Raw genomic sequence first — 21,459 nt, forward strand, 5'->3', positions numbered from 1 at the left:
AGATAAGTCTTCCTGATTCTATCTACTCTATCCACTAAACCAAGTAGCAGCCACTAGCCTTGCCCAATAATTTATAGCCCTGAAGAATTGCCTGAGGCCCTGAGAGGTTATGTGAATTGCCCAGGGTCAAAGAGCTAGTCTGTAACAAAGGCAAGGCTCAACCCAGGTCTTGCTGGCTCTGAGACCAGCTCTCTGCCCACCACACCTTGTGGCCTGTCTTTGTTACTAATTTGTAAGACCTAATATAAACTAAAAACAAAAAACCAAAACAAAACAAAAAAAGAAACAAAAAAAAACACCTGTACATACCCAAAGCTCATAATTTCATATACAGTACATTTTCTTCTTTGTATAGCCATATGTTCATGTGTGTTGATCATTGTTAAAATCATAATAAAAAAGAAACAATATGCTACTGACTAGTCTCAGGGGTGGAGGTCCTGGGGAAGCCTATGGAACCCTTCTCAGAAGAATGGCTTTAAATGCATAAAACAAAGCACATCGGGTTACAAAAGAAACCAATTATATTGAAATTCTATTATCAAAATCTTTAAAAAGAAGAATTCCATTGGGATTCACCCAAAGAACAAGAGAGAAACATGGCACCAATGGAAAAACTGAAGATCATACAAAAGATCACTCAATCCATTAATCCACAAGCATCAATTAACATGTTTTGCTTTGCACATCTTGGAAATTCAGGTGTGGAGATGCAGCGCTTGGTTGGGAAAGCCAAGCCCGGAGCTTCAGGGAAGTCTGGAGGCTGGACACAGATCTGAGAGTCATCTGCCCACGGAGCCAGTACATTGAACAGCTCGCCAAAGGAGGGGGCGCCAACAAAGATAAGAAGAGGGACAAGGGAGAAAGCCTGGAAGAACTCCTCGTTAGAGAATGAAAGAAGGGATGCTGGGAAACAAGAAAGGAAAAATGCCAGCAAGATGCAAGAACCTGGAGGAGGACGGAAAGTATATCAAAGAAGTCGACAGGGTCAGATATTGCCCAGGATGCGGGATGAGAAAAGGGACCTAGGCTTGGCAAATAGGAAGTGACTGGTCACCTCTGAGAGGGTAGTTTCTATAGAACAATGATGACAGAAGCCAGATTGTAGGAGGCAAGTAGATGAAGGCAGCCAGTATAGACTCTTCATTCAAGAAGCTTGGGCAAGGAAGAGGGGAAGCTTGGTGGGACAGTAAGATCAAGGAAAGGTTTTGTATCCTTTAGGACAAAGAGCACCATCCCCAAAGACAGAGAGAAAGAAACTGAAGGGCTGAGTCATTGGTCATCATACGTGACTTCTCTTCATGCATTCGACACTCCATTTCCCATCTCCATGCCTTTGCCCAGGCTGTTCCCTATCTCAGAACACATTCTCTGCCCTCCTCGCCTTTATTATTTAGAATCCTTAAGTTCCTTCAAAACTCAGCTCAAATGTCACCTCCTACATGAAACCTTCCCTGATTCTCTCCAACTACACATGCCATCACCCATAAATTATCTTGTATTTATTTTGTATATATGTGCTCATGGTGTTTTCCCCAATAGTTTATAAAGTCTTTGAGGGAAGGGACAGTTTCATTCTTTTCTTTGTATCTCTAGCACCTAGTACAGTGTACAGTGTCTGCTGCATAAAAGCTACTTAAAAATGGTTTATTGGGGGGGGGGGGCGCTAGTGGCAGTAGATAAAGCACCGGCCCTGGATTCAGGAGGACCTGAGTTCAAATCCAGCCTCAGACACTTGACACTTACTAGCTGTGTGACTCTAGGCAAGTCACTTAACCCTCATTGCGCCCCCTCCAAAAAAATGGTTCATTGGATCATAAATTCAGAGCTGGAAGGGACCACAGGGACCAACTAGTTAAAGCCCCTTATTTTACAGATGAGGAAACTGAGCACCAGAGAAGAGAAATGACTTAGATTCATGATCATAGGTCAAGAACCAAAAGGGACCTTAGAGGGCATTTAATCCAATCCCTTCCCTTTACATATGAGGAAATTGAGGCCCCCAAAAGCAAAGTGACTTTGGATGACTGACTCATAATTAGAAGGATGGAAGCTAGGCTACAAATAGATGGAGGAGTTAGTCTTGTTCAGAAGTAAGCCATAGCTTCTTCAAAGGAAGACAGGAAGGGAGGGAGAGAGGGAAGGAAGGAAGGAAGGAAGGAAGGAAGGAAGGAAGGAAGGAAGGAAGGAAGGAAGGAAGGAAGGAAGGAAGGAAGGAAGGAAGGAAGGAAGGAAGGAAGGAAGGAAGGAAGGAAGGAAGGGTGATGAAATAATGGGATTTAGCAGATACTCAAAGACCCACCTGGAGATAATCTAGACTGACTGAATCAAGTGAGAGTGATTGACCGCTGATTAGCCTACTTCAAGTTAACTGGATTGTAATCACACCTGGCTAACCCTTAAGAAGGTATTGTTCTCAGAAGCTAGACTGTGAACTCAACTTGAGAACACCTTCAGAACCAATGGATTTGGATGAAGACAACCAATCGGCTTGAAGCAGTGTGTAAGGACCGCCTCTGTTCCAGACCTATAAAAAGCTTCCACAATCAGCTTGCTGGGGAGTTCCTGATTAAAGCAGGCTCGTGGAGGAGGACTTGAGGGAGAACCCAACCAGGCTGGAATTCTAGGCTAGGTAGGACTTCTTTTTCTTAACTTTCTGAACTCCATGTGAATGCCTGTATGCTCTTTTTTTTTTTTAGTGAGGCAATTGGGGTTAAGTGACTTGCCCAGGGTCACACAGCTAGTAAGTGTTAAGTGTCTGAGGCTGGATTTGAACTCAGGTACTCCTGACTCCAGGGCTGGTGCTCTATTCACTGCGCCATCTAGCTGCCCCCTGTATGCTTTTAATAAATGTTTAATGCCCAAAGACTGGTACTGAAGCTTTTTTATTTAAGGTGATCGATCACACAATATAGATTTAAAACATCACAGAAGGAAGGAAGGAAGTTAGGAAGTTAGGAAGGAAGGAAGTTAGGAAGGAAGTTAGGAAGGAGGGAAGGAAGGAAGGAAGGAAGGAAGGAAGGAAGGAAGGAAGGAAGGAAGGAAGGAAGGAAGGAAGGAAGGAAGGAAGGAAGGAAGGAAGGAAGGAAGGAAGGAAGGAAGGAAGGAAGGAAGGAAGGAAGGAAGGAAGGAAAGAAGGAAGCCACCAAATGCTTCTAGGCAGGCTTGAAAGCTTCTGAAAAGGTAGACTAGAGGGGGTAAAAACAACACTAGGCAAGAACCCTGGCTGGTTTTGGAAAAAGAAAGAGCTCCTCTGACCCTTCCTCTTTATTTTGAGCATCAAGGCATAGACAGGTCTTGGGTTTTAACTCTACCTTTGAAGTGAATAGACGGGGGACTGAATGAACTCCCCTTGTGATGGCCTTGATTTTCTTAAGCAAGTGAGGAGGGAGGGATGAAATGGGCTGAGAATGGGGCACTGGGGAAAGGGGAAAGCTGGGAAAAAGCAGAGGACGGGGAGTCGGGAGGTGACACACAGGCACAGACTGCTGAGCAGTCTTGAGGGCCTAGCTGGGTTCACGGAGAATAAATCAAGAATGGAAAAAAAAATCCATAGAGTGTTGAGCCTTTATCAGTGTTGGGCAGGAACGGGAGTGGAAGAAGAAAACAGCGGGACATTAAGAAGGGATTAGTAGGAAGAAAGAAATGGCAGGGGAGCCAAGGCTCAGCCCGATTCTGCAGTCTGGCCTCCCTGGGCCCAAAGACTCACCGAGAGAGAAGCCATCTTGATGGACCAGCCAAACCTTCTCCGTCTCGTGCCAGGCTTCCTCGGCGGCAATCTGCTCTTCCGTCTTGGCCTGTTAAGGGGAGTGAGGACACAGGGTCAAATTTAGGTTCTGGGGGGATGAAAGCACACGGGGAGAGGAGACAAAGAGGGCTGGCATGTGGAGGGAAGGAGAGGGGAGGGGGCGGTAGCAGGTCCTGGTAGATGGGCAAAGGACACAGGAAGACAGAAGAACTGGGACCATGTGGAGTGTGGGCTGTAGGAGGGAGACTAGGAATGGGTCAGAGATGGCCAAACTAGCTCCAGAATCTTTAAAAAAAAATGGGGATGGGGGAGAGGAGAGATCCCGTGCAAGGAGAGGGCCCTGGCAAATCTAAACTGTCCTGCTGGCTCCATTTCCTTTGCCCTCTCAGTCGGCTGAGTCATCTGCCCCCAGACCTCTGTTCCAACAATGAAAAGTGACCTTCCCACCCTCGGACACAATTACTAAGCAGGGGACGCATCCACCAGCGGTCCTCTGTCAGAAGAAATAGTCCTCTCCCGTAGTGTGCCAAGGAGATGTGTACCCTCTCAGGTGCCACCCTACAAAAGGTGGGCACTGGCACCCCTCGGCCTTGACCCCTTCACCCCCAGCACTCTGGAGCCCTTACAGCCAATGCCTGGAGAAGAGGGCCCAAGTGTATGTGGCAGCTGCCCATAGGACTTCCCAGTCACAGATGGGCCCTTCTCCCACCAAGATGCCAAGGAGGACACAAACGTGAACACACCAACACACATAAGTATGAGGGAAAGCACGACTAGAGAAACAACAGGATCAGAGGGAATATTATACTGCACCAAACAGAGGTGAAAACCTGCATGCCAAGGCACAGACATGGGCATGAGGGAGTGAAGGGAACCCACACAGATGCCACGGTGGGAATGAACTGGATACAGATCCCAGCGGACAGTGCCAGGGACTTGGGCTGCCAAACCTGAGCCAGCAATGCAGGGGGCTGAGGCCCAGAGGGGCCAAGGGGGGATCATCCACCTGACCCTGTGCCAGCCATCGAGGAAGAAGGAAGGAAAGGTTTGAAGAAAGAGTTAATCCTTCACTCCTAGCAACATATACTTGAGCAGGTGAGTTGGGGGTTGGGAGGAGCCAGCTGGGAGATGGAAATCAAACCATGCATTAGTTTGGAAAGAGAAAGGTAGAAGCAAGGGAAGGCTCTCCCTGTCCCCTGGGGCTCCCTAGAGTGGGTCCCTTTGCAACACGGGGGCTGGCAGATAATTGATATTACCCAGGGGGATGGAGAAAAGAACTGCCGAAAAGGCAGCAGGCTATGATTTCTGTGCCCGTGGCCTGAGCAAGGGGGCAGGACTCCAGACTCTAGGTGGGCCTCATGGAGAGGACCAGCCTGAAGCCTACTTCCCCATCCCCGCCCCTCCCAAGAATCCCAGGCTATACCTCCTACACGTCATAGGGAATGGCAGAAGTGGCAGAAGGGAGGTGACAGACACAAGGCAGCGTGCCCTCTGGGAAAACTAGACCTGCATCACAGGCTCAAAGATGCGGAAGGACCTTGAACACCATCCAACTCCCTCATTTTATAGACCGAGTATTCCTTCCGCCGTACAATCTGCTGTCTCCCTCTCTAGCTCCGAGTTCTGGCCCTCATGAACTGTGTGACTGGAAAGGTCCTCAAAGACCAATGAGACCACCCCCCCCCACTTCACAGAGAAGGAAACTGAGGCCCAGAGAGGGTTAGTGTTTTGCCCAAGGCCACACATGCATTAAGTGGCAGAGTTGGGATTTGAACCCAGGTTTAAATCCATCGAACTTTGCTCCAACAAAACATGGAGAGCGACTCGGCGTACCAAACACACCTCCTGGAGACTGAAATAGTCTCACACCGAAATACGCTCCCAAATATAGGGAGCTGCTATTGTAATGAATGGACTATTAACAAAATGTTACTGGATTTCCAGTGATTTCTTATCTACATGGACTTTCTCCATCAGTGGATAACTGGAAGTACAACTACTATCACCTGTTGGGAGGATTCATGAATTCTTTTTAAGGTTGAAAAGGAATCCCATATGGGTACTTTTTGGGGCCCAAGTTCCTTAACACGGGGTCTGAGCTGCAGTTCCCCACATTGATCAGCAGATGGGGACAGAGAACACCTCACGCTGACGCTGGACTAGTGCTTGTAGATGGTCCCATTCATTCATTCTACACTTATTCTAGCTCAGTGTCCTGGTGGCCCCAGGGCATCTGAAGCAGGGTTTGGGGTTTTAAGTTTTCTCCTGATTGCAGAAGAAAACAAACCTTCAGCCCCAACTCCAGCCTTGAAGACTGGTCAGGCAGACAAGTCACAGGCAGGGCAGGTGGTCAGAATCGTCTCAGGCGGCATCCCTGGGCCCTGCTCCCCACCATGCCACACAGCCAGACCCCATCTCAGGGGGCTTCACAGCTCCATCAGCTGCACCCATGCAGACCCACAGTCCAGGGCCCAGGCCGGAGAGGTCATTCAGCGCTCCTCACCCTTCTGGATGGCACAGAGGGAAAGAGGTGGGGGGGAGTGGACAGGGGCACGTGGCCTTACACTCCAGCATGAGGCCCGAGCACAGACACCAGCCCAGGCGCAGACCAGGGGCATCGGTCGGTCAGTGGAAGCAGAGGGTTCCTGAGGGCAGGGGCACCCTACCTGGTTCTGGGCGGTAGAGACAGCCTCAGTGTCCAGCTGACGGCAGCAAAAGAAGGATAGGAGAGAGGGGAAAAAAAGAGAAGTGAAAACACAAGCGGGCTTTGGGCACGTGTCCTCCAGCTGGTGCAATGCAGGCATGGGAGCGTCTGTATGCCTCTGCCGAGGCGTAGGAGGGGGCAAAGGTGAGAGGTCACAGGAGAAGAGGAGGTCAAAGCTGGAAGAGGCCAACGAGATCCAACCTTCTCCTTCCATGGGACCATCACCGGGCAGTGCCAACCATGGGCGCAGAGGAGGAGCCCTTCAGACAAGCAGAGGGCAGTACAAGAGTCCCAGCTTACTGAGATGCCACACAATAGTAGAAGACCCTCAACCCACTGGACTGAGTTATGACAAGGTGGGAGGCAGCCCTGTACCAACAGCAGAGAGGGGCTCAACCTGCTCCTGCCGAGCACCAGGAAGCATGCAGGTGCCCACTCAGACCCCAGTGCCAGGATCCTCCCCAGGCTCAGCTCTTGGCCACGGAGCATCAACAGTAGCTGCTTGCCTCTCACTGCACAGAGCTGACAAGGGGAATCTCAGTCCCCAGCAACACCCTTGGTCCAAGACCCAGAGCCCAACCAGGGCCCTCGGCTCGGACTGAGGGGAATGGGACTGTTCAGCCCATCCTGGGGTTAGTCAGCCCCTTACCCCAGGCTGAGAGGCCACTCATTCCTACCCCAGAGATCATCTAGTCCAACTTCCTTATTTTGTGGATCAATCAATCATTGATTTTACAGATAAGGAAACTGAGGCCCAGGGATATGAAGTAATTTACCCAAGGTCACACACAGGTAGTAAACAAGATTTGAACCCTGGTTCTCTTACTCTAGAGCCAGGGATCTTGCCACCGTATGACACTGCCTCTCTGTTCCCAGGCTAGATCTCATTCTCCCCTGCATCAACCAGTTCCCAAGAAATTTAGACAGAAGCCCAAGGCAGTTAATTACTTGCCCTCCTTGATGGTGGAGAGTTTCCCATATGAGTCACCCAAGCCCAGCCTTCTTGCTTGGGAAGAGAGCGGGTCAACCATTCTTTGGTACTCTTGGAAAAAGGCCCCCCTCCCTGTGCCCCCAGGGGCTCAGACCCACAAGCCATCAATACCACATCTTCCTTCCATCTCATTAAATCGTTGCCACCCTCAGACCCAAGCCCAGTCAAGCCCAGTCCCCATCTCCCTTCCACCTGCTTCTGAGCCCTGGTCATCCCTCCTGGGCCAAGCTAGAGAAGCACTTCCCACAAATCCAAATGCCCATATCTTATATATACAGTTATTCCCACGTGCTCTCCTCCCCCTTAAGATATAAACTCTCTGAAGGTAAGAACTGCTTTTGCCTTTCTTTGTATTCCCAGCACTTAGCAAGAGCCTGGCACATAGAAAGTCCTTACTAAATGTTTACAATTGGTAACTGGGCCAGATTCCTACCCCACTGTCCACTACGGTACCCCAAGCACCCGTTGCAAACTCCAAGGAGCAGAGACAGGACATCGCCCCCTCCCCTGGGGTCTTCTCTCTTTAGTCAGGCACATGGTACCCTGAGGAAGACGTGCACCAGGCCCCAAATGGACGTCCACACAATAACCGTCCAAACACAGGGACCTCCCCCACTCCCCCCACACACGCCCCTCCCCACAAACCCAGACCCAACCCCCAGATCAGCCACAGCAAGGAGTAATTGGGGCACATGAGGAGATCCCACAAAGAACAGAAGGAATTACAGAAGTCATGAAGATCCTCTCGAGCCGCGCATGCGCCTCCTCTCCAGGGGTCGGCTGGGCTTCCGTGACAGGGTCTGCCTAAAGGTTAAACCGGTGTTAGTCCTGACCCTGGGACGGGAGAGTCGCCTCATGCCAGGCCCGTGCTGACACCTAAGGCTGGGAAGACGAGGGGCAGGGGAAAGAGGCCAAGCTCTGGAGAACTTGAGACCAGCTGATGAGAAGAACTGAGGGGCACCTTGGACCCAGCTATGGCCACGGCCAGGAAATCGCGGGGACAAAGCAAGGGTCTGAGGACCATCGATTTGGAGGGAGAAGGGACCCTTGAACCACCCAGCCCAAAGGGGCCATAATCCAGACATGGAAGGGACCCCAGAGACCACCTAAAATTTATGATAAGAACCACAGTAATCCCAACCAGCATTTTTGCAGGGCCTGGAGGTTGGCAAAGCACTCTGCGTCTTTCATCCCATCTGATCCTAGGCGTGGCAGCCAGGAGGAATGGTGGATTTAGAAACAAGGAGACCTGACTTCAGCCCTTGTTGTCTATGTCATTTCACTGATCTCAGCCTCAGTTTCTTCACCTTCAAAATGGGGAGAATACTAGCACCTTCCTCACAGGATCGTTGTGAGGAGCTAGTCCAATCCCCTTTTTTTTTTACAGAAGAAGAAACTAAGGCCCAGGAAGGGAAAGTGACTTGACCAGGGTAACACGGCTAGCAAGTGTATGAAGTGGAGTCGGAAACCAAGTCTTCCTGACTCTAGGTCCCACTCCCTTCTGCCAACCTGCTTTTCCCATAGAGCACACAGGCACGGTGAGGGCAGGGCTGTGCCCTGAGAGCCCCAGGGAACCCAGAAGGGAGTGACTGGGCCTCTCCGTTATATTGATCCAGAGAAATAAAACGACATTCCTGTGCTCAGGCATATCAAGCGACCTGCAAGTCGCCTTCCGGACCCACCCCTCAGTGAAAAACAACATGGTTCAAAACCCTTTGCTCCTAAAACTCCAAAACAGCTCAGCTGGGAAGTGGGACCATGCCCCCAGCCCCAAATCCACTGGCCCTGTACATGCAGCGAAGCCTTCTGGTGGGTCAGCGGGAGTGGGCTGGGGGAGTGGGAGGGTGAGCAGACAGACAGCCCATCAAAGGGGCATAGATTTGGAGGTGGAAGGAACCTCGGAGGCCATGGAGTCCAACCCCTTCGTTTTACAGATGGGGAAACTGAGGCACCGAATGACTAATGGAGGTGGGTTCTGAACCCAGATCTTCTAGACTCTTGTTTAGTATATTATGCTGCCCCTCAAATCAAGGGGGCGGGAAATGGCAACAAGGAAAGAAGCCAAAGAATGTCGCTCCCTAACTCTGGGGTTGGATGGACTCCATTGGCAGTCCCCACCCTGAAGCACCACCAGCCCATCCCTCACTTCCTCTACCGCCACCCATTTCCCAGGTGTTGCCAAAACACAGTGTATTAATGAGGAGGAAGGAACCACTCTGGCCCAAAGGGCTCCCAACAGCCCATCAGAGCAATGCGGCCCCGGGATAAACATTTTACCCATGGATCTTCCACCAGGCAGAATGCCACCAGAGGCCTGAGTCCAGGGAGGAGGTGCCAGAGAGTGTCTGAGGCAGCACTCGGCCCAAAGAGATCTCTGATGCCAACCTGAGCAGTCCCCAGGAGGGGTAGGTTCACCGTGCTGGGATTTCAGCACACCTGTTGGCATCGCCTCCTTTGGAATTCTAACCAAAAGGGTGCCCAGCCCCCCACCCCCAGCCCTCCCAAGCATGCACTGCTACACAAGCCTGGGACTTGTAGGGTAGTGTGGCCGCCATGGGTCAGAGAGGTTAGTGGCACACATAGGGGAGCAGTACCTCCTGCTGGGCACCAGGGGCAGGCAGCCCAGGCAGTTCCTCCTGCTGGGCGCCAGGGGCAGGCACCCGGGGAAGTTCAGCTGGGCTGTGCTCTGAGTTGGGGACAACATCCGGGACTGTGTCCGCATCCTCCTTTGGCGGAGTTGGGGAGCATGTCTTCTTCACAGACTCAGGCTCTGCTGGGGAGTCCAGCTTCTTGTCTGGGCCCGCTTTCTGGCCCGTGGACCTCTCCCCTGACTTCTCAGAGGCCGGTCGGTTCCGTGGCTTATGTTCTTTGCCTCTACCCCGGGACATCAGGCTCCGAAGGCCCACAGAAATCTCATCCTTGGCCGGCTCCTTCTTGGCTTCAGGCTTGGGTGGGAGGGGAGGAGGAGTGGGGGCAGGAGGAGGCTGAGGGACCTTCCCCCCCTTCTTGCCATGGGCAGGGAGTTCGGGAGGCTTGGCCCCCTTGGGCGGAGACTCCCTGGCACCTCCGGGCTCATCCCCAGGGAGCACCTTGCTCACCACCTTCCTCACGGCCTTCGCCACCCGATTGCAGGAGACGCCCTGGGGCCCCTCCATTGGGGGCTCGGGTGAGGTTGTCCCCAGGCCGTTCACAGAAGGCGCAGGGGTGTCTCCATTCAGCACGTGGGCAGGGCTACTGGGTCTCTGGCAGGCCTCCTCGGGCACCGGGCTCCTGAGCGGGGAGGCTCTGTCCTTCGGAGTAGCCTCTAGCTACATTCGCATAAATATGGGGAGGGGGGTGTCAGAGCCAGGCGCTTATGCACCAGCCCCACCATGCACAGAGAGACACGGAAGGGGAAAACAGTCCGCCACCCCCCCACCCTCCCACCACATCCAGCAGGGCCTGGAAAACATACACACACACACACACACACACACACACACACACACACACACACACGCTACCTCCCTCCCAGTCCTAGCCAGATTGCTCGAGACTCTACCTACAGACTTTGGGGCAAGAAATCTGCAAGAAATCCTGCCAGAGACTCAGGATTTCCCCCTTCTAGGGGTCCTGCCGCTCGCTGCCACCCTCAATTACCTCCATCCCAACTCGGCAGAGCCCCTGCCCACTCCTTTCTCCCCACTCCTGAATTCTCATGGATTCCCCAGCCCTTCACTGGGGACAGAGGGCAGAGAAGTAAAAGAACCTCACCCTGGGCTGCCATTACTTCAGTCCTCAGGGTGTGTGGACCCTCCCCCACCTCCCATGCCAGTCTTCTGGGCTGAGCTAAACCCTAAGCCCTGTCCATACCTCAGTGCCCAGAAGTAGTGAAAGGGTCAGGGGAGAGTTTCCTGCCTCCCAAGCCAGCCGGGGCTCTCTCCCGGCGCTCTCCCTCTGGCCTAACTCTTTGGTGACTTCCCCAGCTCCCAGATACCACCCCTACGCCCCGGAAACTCGGCTGAGGATGCCATTAAATGCCTTTCTCTGCTTGGCTTCTGGCTCGGCTCCCGGCAGCTCCTCCCTTCCATTAGATCCTGGGGCATCACATTACCAGGCTCCCAGGATGGTAAAGCAGGGAAGTTAGGGTACAGAGCCAGCTCTGGCCTACAAGGGGTTAACCACTCAAGCTGATGGCAGCGCTCATCTTCCCTTCCCCCCCCCCCAGCCCCATCCTCATCCCCCCGCCCCTAGCCTGCTGATGCCGCCTCTCCTGAATGCTTGGGAGCAACAGCAGGGCTGGCCAGCAGTCAGCCTGCAGCAGACCCATCATGACCAATCCAACCCCTCCCCACCCTGGAGAGGCCTGGCCTCCAGAGGTGGCTCCAGCCCCAACCCAAGAGCACTTCACTGAGAAGCTGGCTTCTGGGGGCTCTGGGCTGGCATTCCTGGAGGTGCCAGTGGACATGAGGTTAGCCTGCAGGTGCCAGCCTTGGGGTTCTCTAGTGGAACCCACCCCCAACTGAATTCTAGGAGGCAGCCGCATGCTTACGGCAGGCATGGGTTCAGTCTGTACCCCTTATTCCCGGCAGCTGTGGAGAAGCCTACGGATACCTTCTGCCAGGATCCTCCCATGGTTCTTGGGCAAGGAGCTCAGGATGCCACTGGCAGCTGACCACTGCAAGGAGTTGGGCAGGCCAGGAGGGGAGGAGGGAAGCTGTGGGAACAGCCAGCTCCTTATAGGAGTGACCAGCCCTCACCCATTTGCCTCCTGGGTCATATCAGTGCCAATGCAATGGGCATGGGGGAAGAGGTGGAGCAAGATGCCTACTCTCAGCATGCCAACCAGGGGCCTCAAAGGTTTTCCTAAAGCTTTCCCCACCAACAGGGTCAAAGCCTTGGGCATTCTCACCCCTCCTGGGACATCTTCCCATTTATCCCATGCCTCCCCCTCAAACACACACCTAGAGTTCCTGAGGTAGCCTCCCAGAACACCCCAGACTGGGGCAAACATATGACTCTCCCAGTCTGACGACCGAAGCCCTGATTCACAAAGATGCCAGGCCAGAAGGGAGACGTCTGTGCCACATCTAAGGAATTGTGAGGTGCTGGTGCTGGGAGGGAGGCCCAGAGGAGAGAAGACTCATCTTCTTCCATCTTCACTCCTCCCAGCCCTTGGGTCCCTCCTGACCCTCTGTCTCTAGCCTCAGCTCAGCTCCCTCTGGATCTACTCCCCCAATCTCCCAGGTTCCGCCATATTACTGCCTAACGGCAGGAAGTGCTCCAGTGTGTTGGGGGGGAGGGGGAGAGGAGGGGGAGAGGAGGGGGAAGGGAGGTCTCCCCAGCAGAACCACTGACCAGGCCCAGGAAGGACAGCAGCAGTTGCCTGGAATCCCTCTCTGCCTCCCTCCCTCCCTCCTCCCTGCGGCAGGCCGGAGAAGCTCACCCCCCTCCTCTGAACTTCCTCAGCACACCCCTCCCTCAGTCCAGCCAAGGGGGGGAACCATAGCAGCAAGGCTGTAAGCTAAACCGAGGCTCCCGCAGGGAAAATTGTCCTTTTTCAGCTCTCTGACCAAGCGGTCAGACTCCCAGTTTCCTGACCCATGGCCTCACTGGATTTTGGGAGGCCCCTCAGCTCTCTGTGGATCTCCCTGAAGGCTAGTCCAGACCTCCAGAGGGGACAAACACACACACACACACACACGTACACCCAAAGGACACTTACAGCCCTCTCTTCTTTTCCTAGAGGGCTCGGCTTTGGAATGATCTTGTCCTCATCTTTAACCTAAGGGAGCAAAGGGGGGAGGGGGGTCACCAAAGGATCTGGGCTGAGGCCTGAGCCAAGGAGGGGAAAAGCATCCAACCTGGCTCCCTTCTCCCAGCAGGAGGCAACTCTGAGCTTTTCCTGTCACTTGGGGAGATTGGATTGAGAGGAGAATTTGAGGCCCACAGTGGTGAGGGGGGTTCCAATTCTGGGACCTAAAGGCAGTTTAAAACTGAAGGAGGTCTTTTGTAGGGTGGGAAGGCATAGGAGATTTAGCGCTGGAAGGGACCTTGGAGGTCATCGAGTCAACCCCCTCATCTTACAAGTGAGGAAACTGAGGCGCACAGAGGTTATGGGTCACGCAGTGAGTATAGGAGTCCCAACCGGAACCCAAGTCTTCCTAAGTCCCAGTCCAGCACTCTATCCACTACTCCAAACTATTGCCACAATATTCTCCCTTCTAAGTGGCAAGCCGGGTTCAGCCCAATTGTATAGCGTCCCTGTGGTAAGAGGGATACCACTGCTTGGGGTTAACCCACTTTGAATAACATGGTCAAGCTGCTTCTCTCCATACTTAACCACTGACATTGCTTCAGGGATGAGAGGAAAGGAGGCTGAGCCACCCTCTCGGGACATCTGCCCTTTGCCTCCTGCCCCAACCTGGTGGTTCAGTGACTTAGCAGGAGGAAATAACACCAAGACTGTGTTACTTCTGCTGTGTAGACCCAAGATTTGGCAGAACTTTATGGAGGAAAATTAATGGGGGCCTTTCCTCAGAAGGCTCCAACTTGTTCCTACGCGAGTCTGAATTGACAGAGAACTTAGTTGTCCCCTGAAACAGGCAGCCCCAGCTTGGATGGAGCCTTCTCACCCCGCTGGTCAGAGACGGGAAATCACGCCGAGGGGGACATTTTGGAGACCAAATGTTTTTCCCCACGACTTTCCAACCCCAAACCCACAAGACTGCCAACCATGCAGTTATGGAAAGGGGGCTGGGGCCAGACGGAGGCATTAGTATCTAGAGATGCTTAGGCCTACAGGTTTGGTGCTGGGGGCGTAAAGGCCGTGCTAGGTTAGAAGGGTAGGAGGCATGTGGCGGACAGGAAAATAGGGGGCCGGGGGTGGGGGGAGAAAGTGGGAAATGTGGTAGCCCAAAAGGGGGCCTTGCTTCTTAGCTTCAAGACTGAAATTAGAGTCGACTCCAAAGCAGCCTGCCTCTGAGCACTGAAATCTCCTTCCCTCACCTTTCTATCCTCCTCCCCCTCCCCACAAATACCATCTCTCTCCCTCCCAAGGCAGCCCAGCTGAACAAACTCATCTCTCTTCTCCCTTTAGAGATAAGAAGCCCTGTATTCTTCAGACCCCACTGAGAAGTGGGAAGAAACTTCTCCCCTCTCCAAAGTGTCATAGTATGACAAGATATCACTCCTGATCAGCCCTCAAGGGGCGGGGGGGTGGGGGGAGTGTCCAGCTGTCCCCATCCCATCTGTCTGCAGGCTGGAAAGCACGGCTCTCTAAGATAACGTCTTTCTCTGATAGGGGAGGGGACACAGGGCATGAGAAAGGAGGCCAAGGGGCCAACATCTTTCTCTCTCTGTGAAAGTGGATTGATCTTGAAGAGAAAGGAAATTTGGAAATGCTTCTAGGATGGCCTTAATGATCTCTCGGGGGGAAAAATCTCTCTGGGTTCTTTGAACCGGAGACTCAGGCTAATTTTAAGCACAGGACAATAGGACCGGCGTAGGGCACCAGCCAGCTCTGCTGCCTCCCTCCCGTGGCTGCCCAGACCAGTATGACTGATGGCTGCCGCTGCTCTTCAAAGTCCAACCCAGCTATCTCTGTGTAGCTGCTTTCAAACTTTTGCATGAAGCTTCAAAGTAAGGCCACATTTCCCTAGGCCAAGAGGAATAGAATGATTTCTAAGAGGAAACCGCACTAGTTTAAAAGGGAGATGGGTCGTAGGATTGGTGAGGAAGGAAGACGGAGGTACGGGGAGCAAAGTACACAATGTCTTGTAGACTGTCTAAAGAAATCCAAACCTGCTGCCTCACCGGTCCCTCCCCCCACAACATTGCTACCCCTTGACTCCCACGGGACCCTCTTCCCCCAACACCAAGCTCATAACATGCGTTATTTCCCCCAGCCCGCAGGACAGAAGGACAGTTAATGCAAGCCCCCAATCCCCGGCACAAAGGTACACACACAGAAGTCGCTGTAAGCTCAGGTCCAGGGACCCCCGACCTCCAGTCCATGCAGTCTTTCACTGGCTCTAGTGCTATCCTCTCTCCAGGCAGCTCCAACAGCCCCTCCCCATGGGGAAATGGGGAGACACTTCTGCCTCCCCTAAAGCGTCTTGGGATCGGAGCTCAGTCACTGGATTTAGCCTCAGACTGACTCACTCTCCCCCCAGTCCTCCGCCAAGGGACTCTGGTGTTGGGTCATAGCCCCATCCTGGAGCTGTGAGCGCACACAAAGGCATGCCCCATTCTGGCGACTGAGTCACCCTTGGACCCAGGCTGCCTGCCAGGCCCAGCTCCTCCCCATCGCTCTGTATTAGCTGGATCAAGATGCCTTCTCTGCTTGCCACCCCCTGCTAAACAAAGCTGGTTGGGCCTTGGGATCTGCAATCGCAGCAGCCACGGAGAGAGTTCTCAGAGGGTAACCTGAGCTTACAGCCATATCTGTCTATTCCCTTCGCCATCTACTCCCCTGCAGCAGAGGAAGGGCAGGCACAAACTCGGGGAGCCATCTAAGAAGCTAAGAGGTGGGGGGGCTCAGCTTTGCCCAGGGGCTCGTGAACGAAGTCCCATGCCAGCCCTTTACCAGCTGAACCCCTACAAACACACCTTGCCCGCAAGCACACGGGCCAGGGGGACAGATACAAGAGGTTTTAACCAAGACTTCCCTTTTGCTCCCAGAAGGCAAATCTCGAAGAAAAGGCCATGGCCCTACTGGCATGGAGATGGTGTGGGGATCAGCGCTCCCCAGGACCAGGTTGAGGAAGAGAGGAAAGGGGTGGGGAACGTCGGGGCTCAGAGGTGTCCGAGTTCAGGAGGCAGCGATTGTCCTGGAGGTCAGGCCCTGTCGGGGTAGATGCTGTGGGCAACAAAGTCAAAAAGAAAAAAAGAAAGAAATGAACCGAACGGGGAAGAAAGGCTCACATTAAGGCCCCGGATGTCACCACCAGGGACACCAACAGCTAGGATAGGAGTGGCCTCCTGATGCAGAGCAGGGGACGAGACGGCGGGCGTCTTCACAGACACTAGGGCCCTCTCTTCCAGCCGCACTCGAGGGGCTCACAGAACTGGAAGGAACTTTACCTCCAAACTCCTCTTTTTACAGAGGAGGAAACTGAGGCCCAGAGAGGTCACAAGGTCACAGATTTAGAGCTAGAAGGGACCTTAGGGTCTAGTTCAACCCCCTAGTCTTTCATGTGGAGAAACTGAGGCTTAGAAAGGTTAAGAGACTCCAGTACTGCCACCTCTCGGGTCCTCATGCCCTCACCCCTGGACCACGGCAGCCACCTGCTGGCGGGTCTGCCCACGGAGTCTCTCCTGACATTCTCCGTTCAGCCACAAAAGCGATTCTTCTTCTTCTTCTTTTTTTTTTTGGTGAGGCAATTGGGGTTAAGTGACTTGCCCAGGGTCACACAGCTAGTAAGTGTTAAGTGTCTGAGGCCAGATTTGAACTCAGGTCCTCCTGACTCCAGGTCTGGTGCTCTATTTTTCTAAAGCACAGGCCTGACCCCGTCACCCCCCTACTCAGTAAACTCCAGCGGTTCCCCATGGCCTCTGGGATCCAAAGGCTTCATCTGGCATTCAAAGCCCTTCCTAACCCAGGCCCTGCCCACCTTTCTAGTCTTCTTACATCTTATTTTTTGCCATGTTCTCTCCCATCCAGTGAGGCTGGCCTCCTGGCTGTCCCCAGGTCTGAATCACGTTCCCTCTGCATCTCGGCCTACTGCTTTCCCTGGCTTCCTGTAAGTACTAACTAAAATCCCATCTCCTCCAGGAAGCCCCCCCCCCAACCCCTCTGGATTCTAGCACCTTCCCTCTAATTACCTTCTATTTAATCCCGTATAGAGCTTGCTTTTTATAGATTTGTTTGCATGGTTTCCCCCATTAGACTGTAAGATCCTTGAGGGCAGGGACTGTCTTTTGCCTCTTTTTGCATCTCTAGCGCTTAGCACAGGGTCTGGTACTTGGTGGGTGCCTAATAAATGTTTTCTGATTAGCTGCCCATGGTCACACCGCTAGTCTTCCTGATTCTTTCACTTTATAGTGACATACCCATTTCCAAAGAGCACCTCCAAAATCTTGCAATGAAAACCACAAGGCTCGTGGAGGAAATGGGGTTAGGGGCACAATGTTCAAAAACTTCATCAGTGCCGTATTACCAAAAACCAGGAGCCTAATAAAAACAGAAGCACCAATTTATACATGTTAGCTAAATGGTTAAGAAATACAGCATAGCTGGGCAGCTAGGTGGCACAGTGGATAAAGCACCTGCCTTGGATTCAGGAGGATCTGAGTTCAAATCTGACCTCAGACACTTGACACTAGCTGTGTGACCCTGGGCAAGTCACTTAACCATCACTGCCCCGCCAAAAAAAAAACAAAACACAATAAATACTACAATAAATAGTGGCCACACCTGCAGCTGCTCCGCCTGCACAAGCCCATTGTGGGGGGCCAAGAGCCAAGGGGTTAGCAGGGTGCCGCCTTCCTCCTCCCACAGCTCCCACTGTCCCAGAAGACACACAACAAAAATGACCCTTTGACTTGACAGGGTTTGCTTGTGGGAGTGGATATCTTGTGAGTTACTATGAAGTGGGGCAGTTTTCTGCATTATTGACATTTCTCATGGAACAAATCTCAAAGAAGCCATCCTGAAATCCAAGATAGGTTCAAAATGTTCCCTCGTTTATCATTCACACTGGAAAAAATCTTGAGTTTTCAAAACACAAGTTATAGCAGAACTGACTGTTCTCTTCTCACCAGTCCTCTGTAGGAGCTGGGGACACAAAAAAGAGGCAAAAGACAGTCCTTGCCCTCAAAGAGCTTACAGTCTAGTGGGGAAACTGACATGCAAACAAATACAAAACGTATTCTCAATTGTCACATGAGGAAACTGAGGCTCAGAAAGATTATGTGACAGGGCCCACAGTCACCCAGTGAGTGGGTGTCAGAGCTGGGACTAAAACCCAGGTCAAAGAGCCCCAGACGTAGAATCTCAGAGGCTCATTCAATGCCTTCGTTTTAAGGAGAAGGAAACTGAGGCACAATAACATAGGATCATAGATCTAGAACTGGGAAGAGCTGCAAAAGCCATCTCGCCCAACTTCCTCATTCTAGAGATGAGAAAACAGAGATAAAAAATCACTTATCCAAAATCACAAAGGGAGCAATGCAGAATCAGAATTGGAACCCACATCCCTGACTCCATAAAGACAGTTTGGTCCAAATCCCACCTGAATTCCCATTGTAACAGGGCTAATGAATGGTTATCCAGATTTCCAGGGAGGAGGTGCCCACCACCTCCAGAACCAGTCTGTTCCATTGCGGGACTGCTCTCACTGATAGGAAGTTTGTTTCGAAAAACAGGCCAACATTTGCCTTCCATTGCACCTCGTCCTCCGGGGTCAACATTACTCAATAAGAAACCAAAAGCTGCTTGCACTCAAAAAGGGAAGGGGGCCCAGGATAGTGAATGAACAACACCAGCAGCTAGCTCACTAGTGCGCTCGCTCTCTCTCTCGCTCTCTCTCTCTCTCTCTCTCTCTCTCTCTCTCTCTCTCTCTCTCACTCGCTCCTCCCTCTCCTTTCTCTTTCTCTCCTTTTCCTCTCTCTGTCTCCTCCCTCTCCTTTCCTATTCCTCTTTCTTTCTCCCTTTCCTCCCCCCTTCTCTCTTTCTTCCTCTCTCCCTCCCTCCCCTTCTCTCTCACTTGACACAAATCTAGTGAGTGTTTGCTAAGTGCCTACTGTGTACAAGGCAGAGAGGAGCTGTGGTGTCACATACAGAGATATGGCCTCAGAATACAATGGCATCAATAACACAGGAGACTTGGGTTCAATCCCACATCCTGGCTGTGTGACTCTGAGCAGGTCACTTACCCTCTCTGTGCTCCAGGCAAATCTCTGCAACTTTAAATAACAGAGAAGATACTGGACATGTGGGTGGAAGGGGTTTCCTTATATGGGAGTTTCCCTTCACCAATGAAATCACAGCCCCAACCAGCAAAACACCACACTAGGCACTAGAGATACAAAAACAAAACCAAAATTCTCTCCAGGCAACCAGTTTGCCAAGGGGAAGAGAGGTTATTTAGTCACTCTGCCTGGGGTATGTTCAACTCCATCTGCACAAACTGGCCCATCTACAAAGTGATAGAAGAGATTTCATACTAGTGAAAAGTCTGGGATTTAAGACAATGAAATTTAAAAATTTAAATTTTGAGTTAAAAAACCCAGTTAGACTTTTTTTTTTTAAAGCACTGTGTTTACAGGGGCAGCTAGGTGGTGCAGTGAATAAAGCACTGGCCCTGGATTCAGGAGTACCTGAGTTCAAATCCAGTCTCAGACACTTGACACTTACTAGCTGTGTGACCTTGGGCAAGTCACTTAACCCTCACTGCCCCGCGGGAAAAAAATCAAATTTGATATGTTAGGTTTAATAGATATTATATATAAATGTGTTATATATGTATATATTAATGTGAATTTTATATAAATGTAAATTATATTAATATTTAACATATAATGATACAAATTATATCAAATTGTATACTTTCACAAATATCTACCTCCTTTCCCTCCTACCTCCCCTTGTCCTCCACTGAGAGAGCAAGAAAAACAATCTGTTACAAACACGCAGGGTCAAGCGAAACACATGTTCTCATCGGCTCTGTCCAAAAAAAGTCTCAATCTGCACCCTGAGTGCATCAGGTCTCTATCAGAAGGGAGGCGGGTGAAATGTTTCATCCTGAGTGCCCTAGAACTGTGGTCGGTCATTGAGTCGATCAGGGTTCCTAAGTCTTTCAAGGTTGTTTGTCTTTATAACACTGTTGTTACTGTAGATATTGTTTTCCTGGTTTTGCTTGCTCCACTCTTTCTTGGTTCATACAAACGTACAAGGCTATACTAAGTTTTCCTACTGGCTTACTGTGGGGCCCAACTGTGAATGGGACATATGGAAAAAACATTTGTTGAAAGAAGAGTATGAGGTTTTCCTTAAAGTGAAAAATATTTTTCTCTACTCCCGTGATTTGAGGCCTTTACTCTGAAGAGTGTGGCTGGCAGTGCCCACCTTCCTCAAATTCTCCTTCTTTCTGTCTGACTTACACAGGGGTCTCCTGAAGGGTAATGCCTAATACCAGGCAGCCCATCATCTCGATCCAGTTCTGGAGAATGACTGAGCATGCCACATGGACACGTTCAGGTGCCTCCTGGGACCCCAGAGACCACAATATCCCTAAAAGGGAAAGCCCAAGACACAGGCATGTTCTCTGCGACCAAAGCTCTTCATCAGCTTCATTAGACAGCCCACCTCCCATGTTCTGGGAAGGGAGGCACGGGGTGGCCCATCTCCTCCCTAATTTCCTATATTGCCCAGCTGAGCAAACTGAGTAAAGGAAGACAAGGAAGAGTGGCTCTCTTGTCCCTAGCCTATCAGTCCTATACAGTGCCCCAATCCTAACTTGGGAGAGGACACAGCAGAATTCTCCTTCCTCTCATATCTCAGTGTCACTGCTCCTGCCAATAGGAGTTGATGCCCTGCCCTGCTTGGGCCAGGGAGGGAGGCTCATTCTGCAGGGGCTTCTGGCTAGCCTGCCAGGTACAAGGTAATTGGGTTTTTAAATTTTTTTCCAGAGAATGTTGGGGTTTAGAGGGAGAGAAGGGAGGACTGAGCAGGCACCTCAAATGCCAAGTTCAAAGGCAGGAAATCAGCAGGGGTTTGGGGGGGCCTATACCCTTCACTTTCTTGGTTTGCCTCAGCTCTGTGGGATGGCTTTTGCTGGTTCATCAACTATCAGGTCAAGTGAACATGGCTAATCCTAAAGGAAGGGTTTCAGAGGTGAGCTGCCCCTTAGCCCGGTACCTGAATGGGACCATTTCAGAGTTTGTCAGAGTGGGGTGGGAAGGGGGAAATGGCTGGGAGACCATGCTGCGGGCCAAGGAAGGAAAGGGAAAGAGACTTGGCACAGACACTATGGGCCCTTCAGTCCTGAACAGTACTCCCTGTCAGAGGACCCTCCCCACCCCCAGCCCACTGAG

The 21,459-nt window shown here is 51.8% G+C and overlaps 1 protein-coding gene across 21 annotated transcripts in view; it reads right to left on the reverse strand.

The window, feature by feature from the left end:
• MYO18A (myosin XVIIIA) overlaps window positions 1-21,459 on the reverse strand; it is a 153,434-nt gene that overhangs the window by 74,512 nt on the left and 57,463 nt on the right. For 9 of the 21 annotated variants that reach the window (XM_043999889.1, XM_043999897.1, XM_043999891.1 and 6 more), the window contains exons 3-4: window positions 6,313-6,450; window positions 3,710-3,797 (exon numbers count right to left, since the gene is read on the reverse strand). In XM_043999889.1, the coding sequence (XP_043855824.1) occupies window positions 3,710-3,797; window positions 6,313-6,450 (226 nt within the window). Of the gene's footprint in view, window positions 1-3,709; window positions 3,798-6,312; window positions 6,451-8,169; window positions 8,248-10,037; window positions 10,752-13,147; window positions 13,208-16,091; window positions 16,283-21,459 lie in introns of those variants that run through there. The other 12 variants (XM_043999894.1, XM_043999892.1, XM_043999896.1 and 9 more) reach the window with 4 other exon arrangements.

This window comes from Dromiciops gliroides, chromosome 4 (genome assembly GCF_019393635.1).
Source record: "Dromiciops gliroides isolate mDroGli1 chromosome 4, mDroGli1.pri, whole genome shotgun sequence".
Taxonomy (NCBI): Eukaryota; Metazoa; Chordata; class Mammalia; order Microbiotheria; family Microbiotheriidae; genus Dromiciops; species Dromiciops gliroides.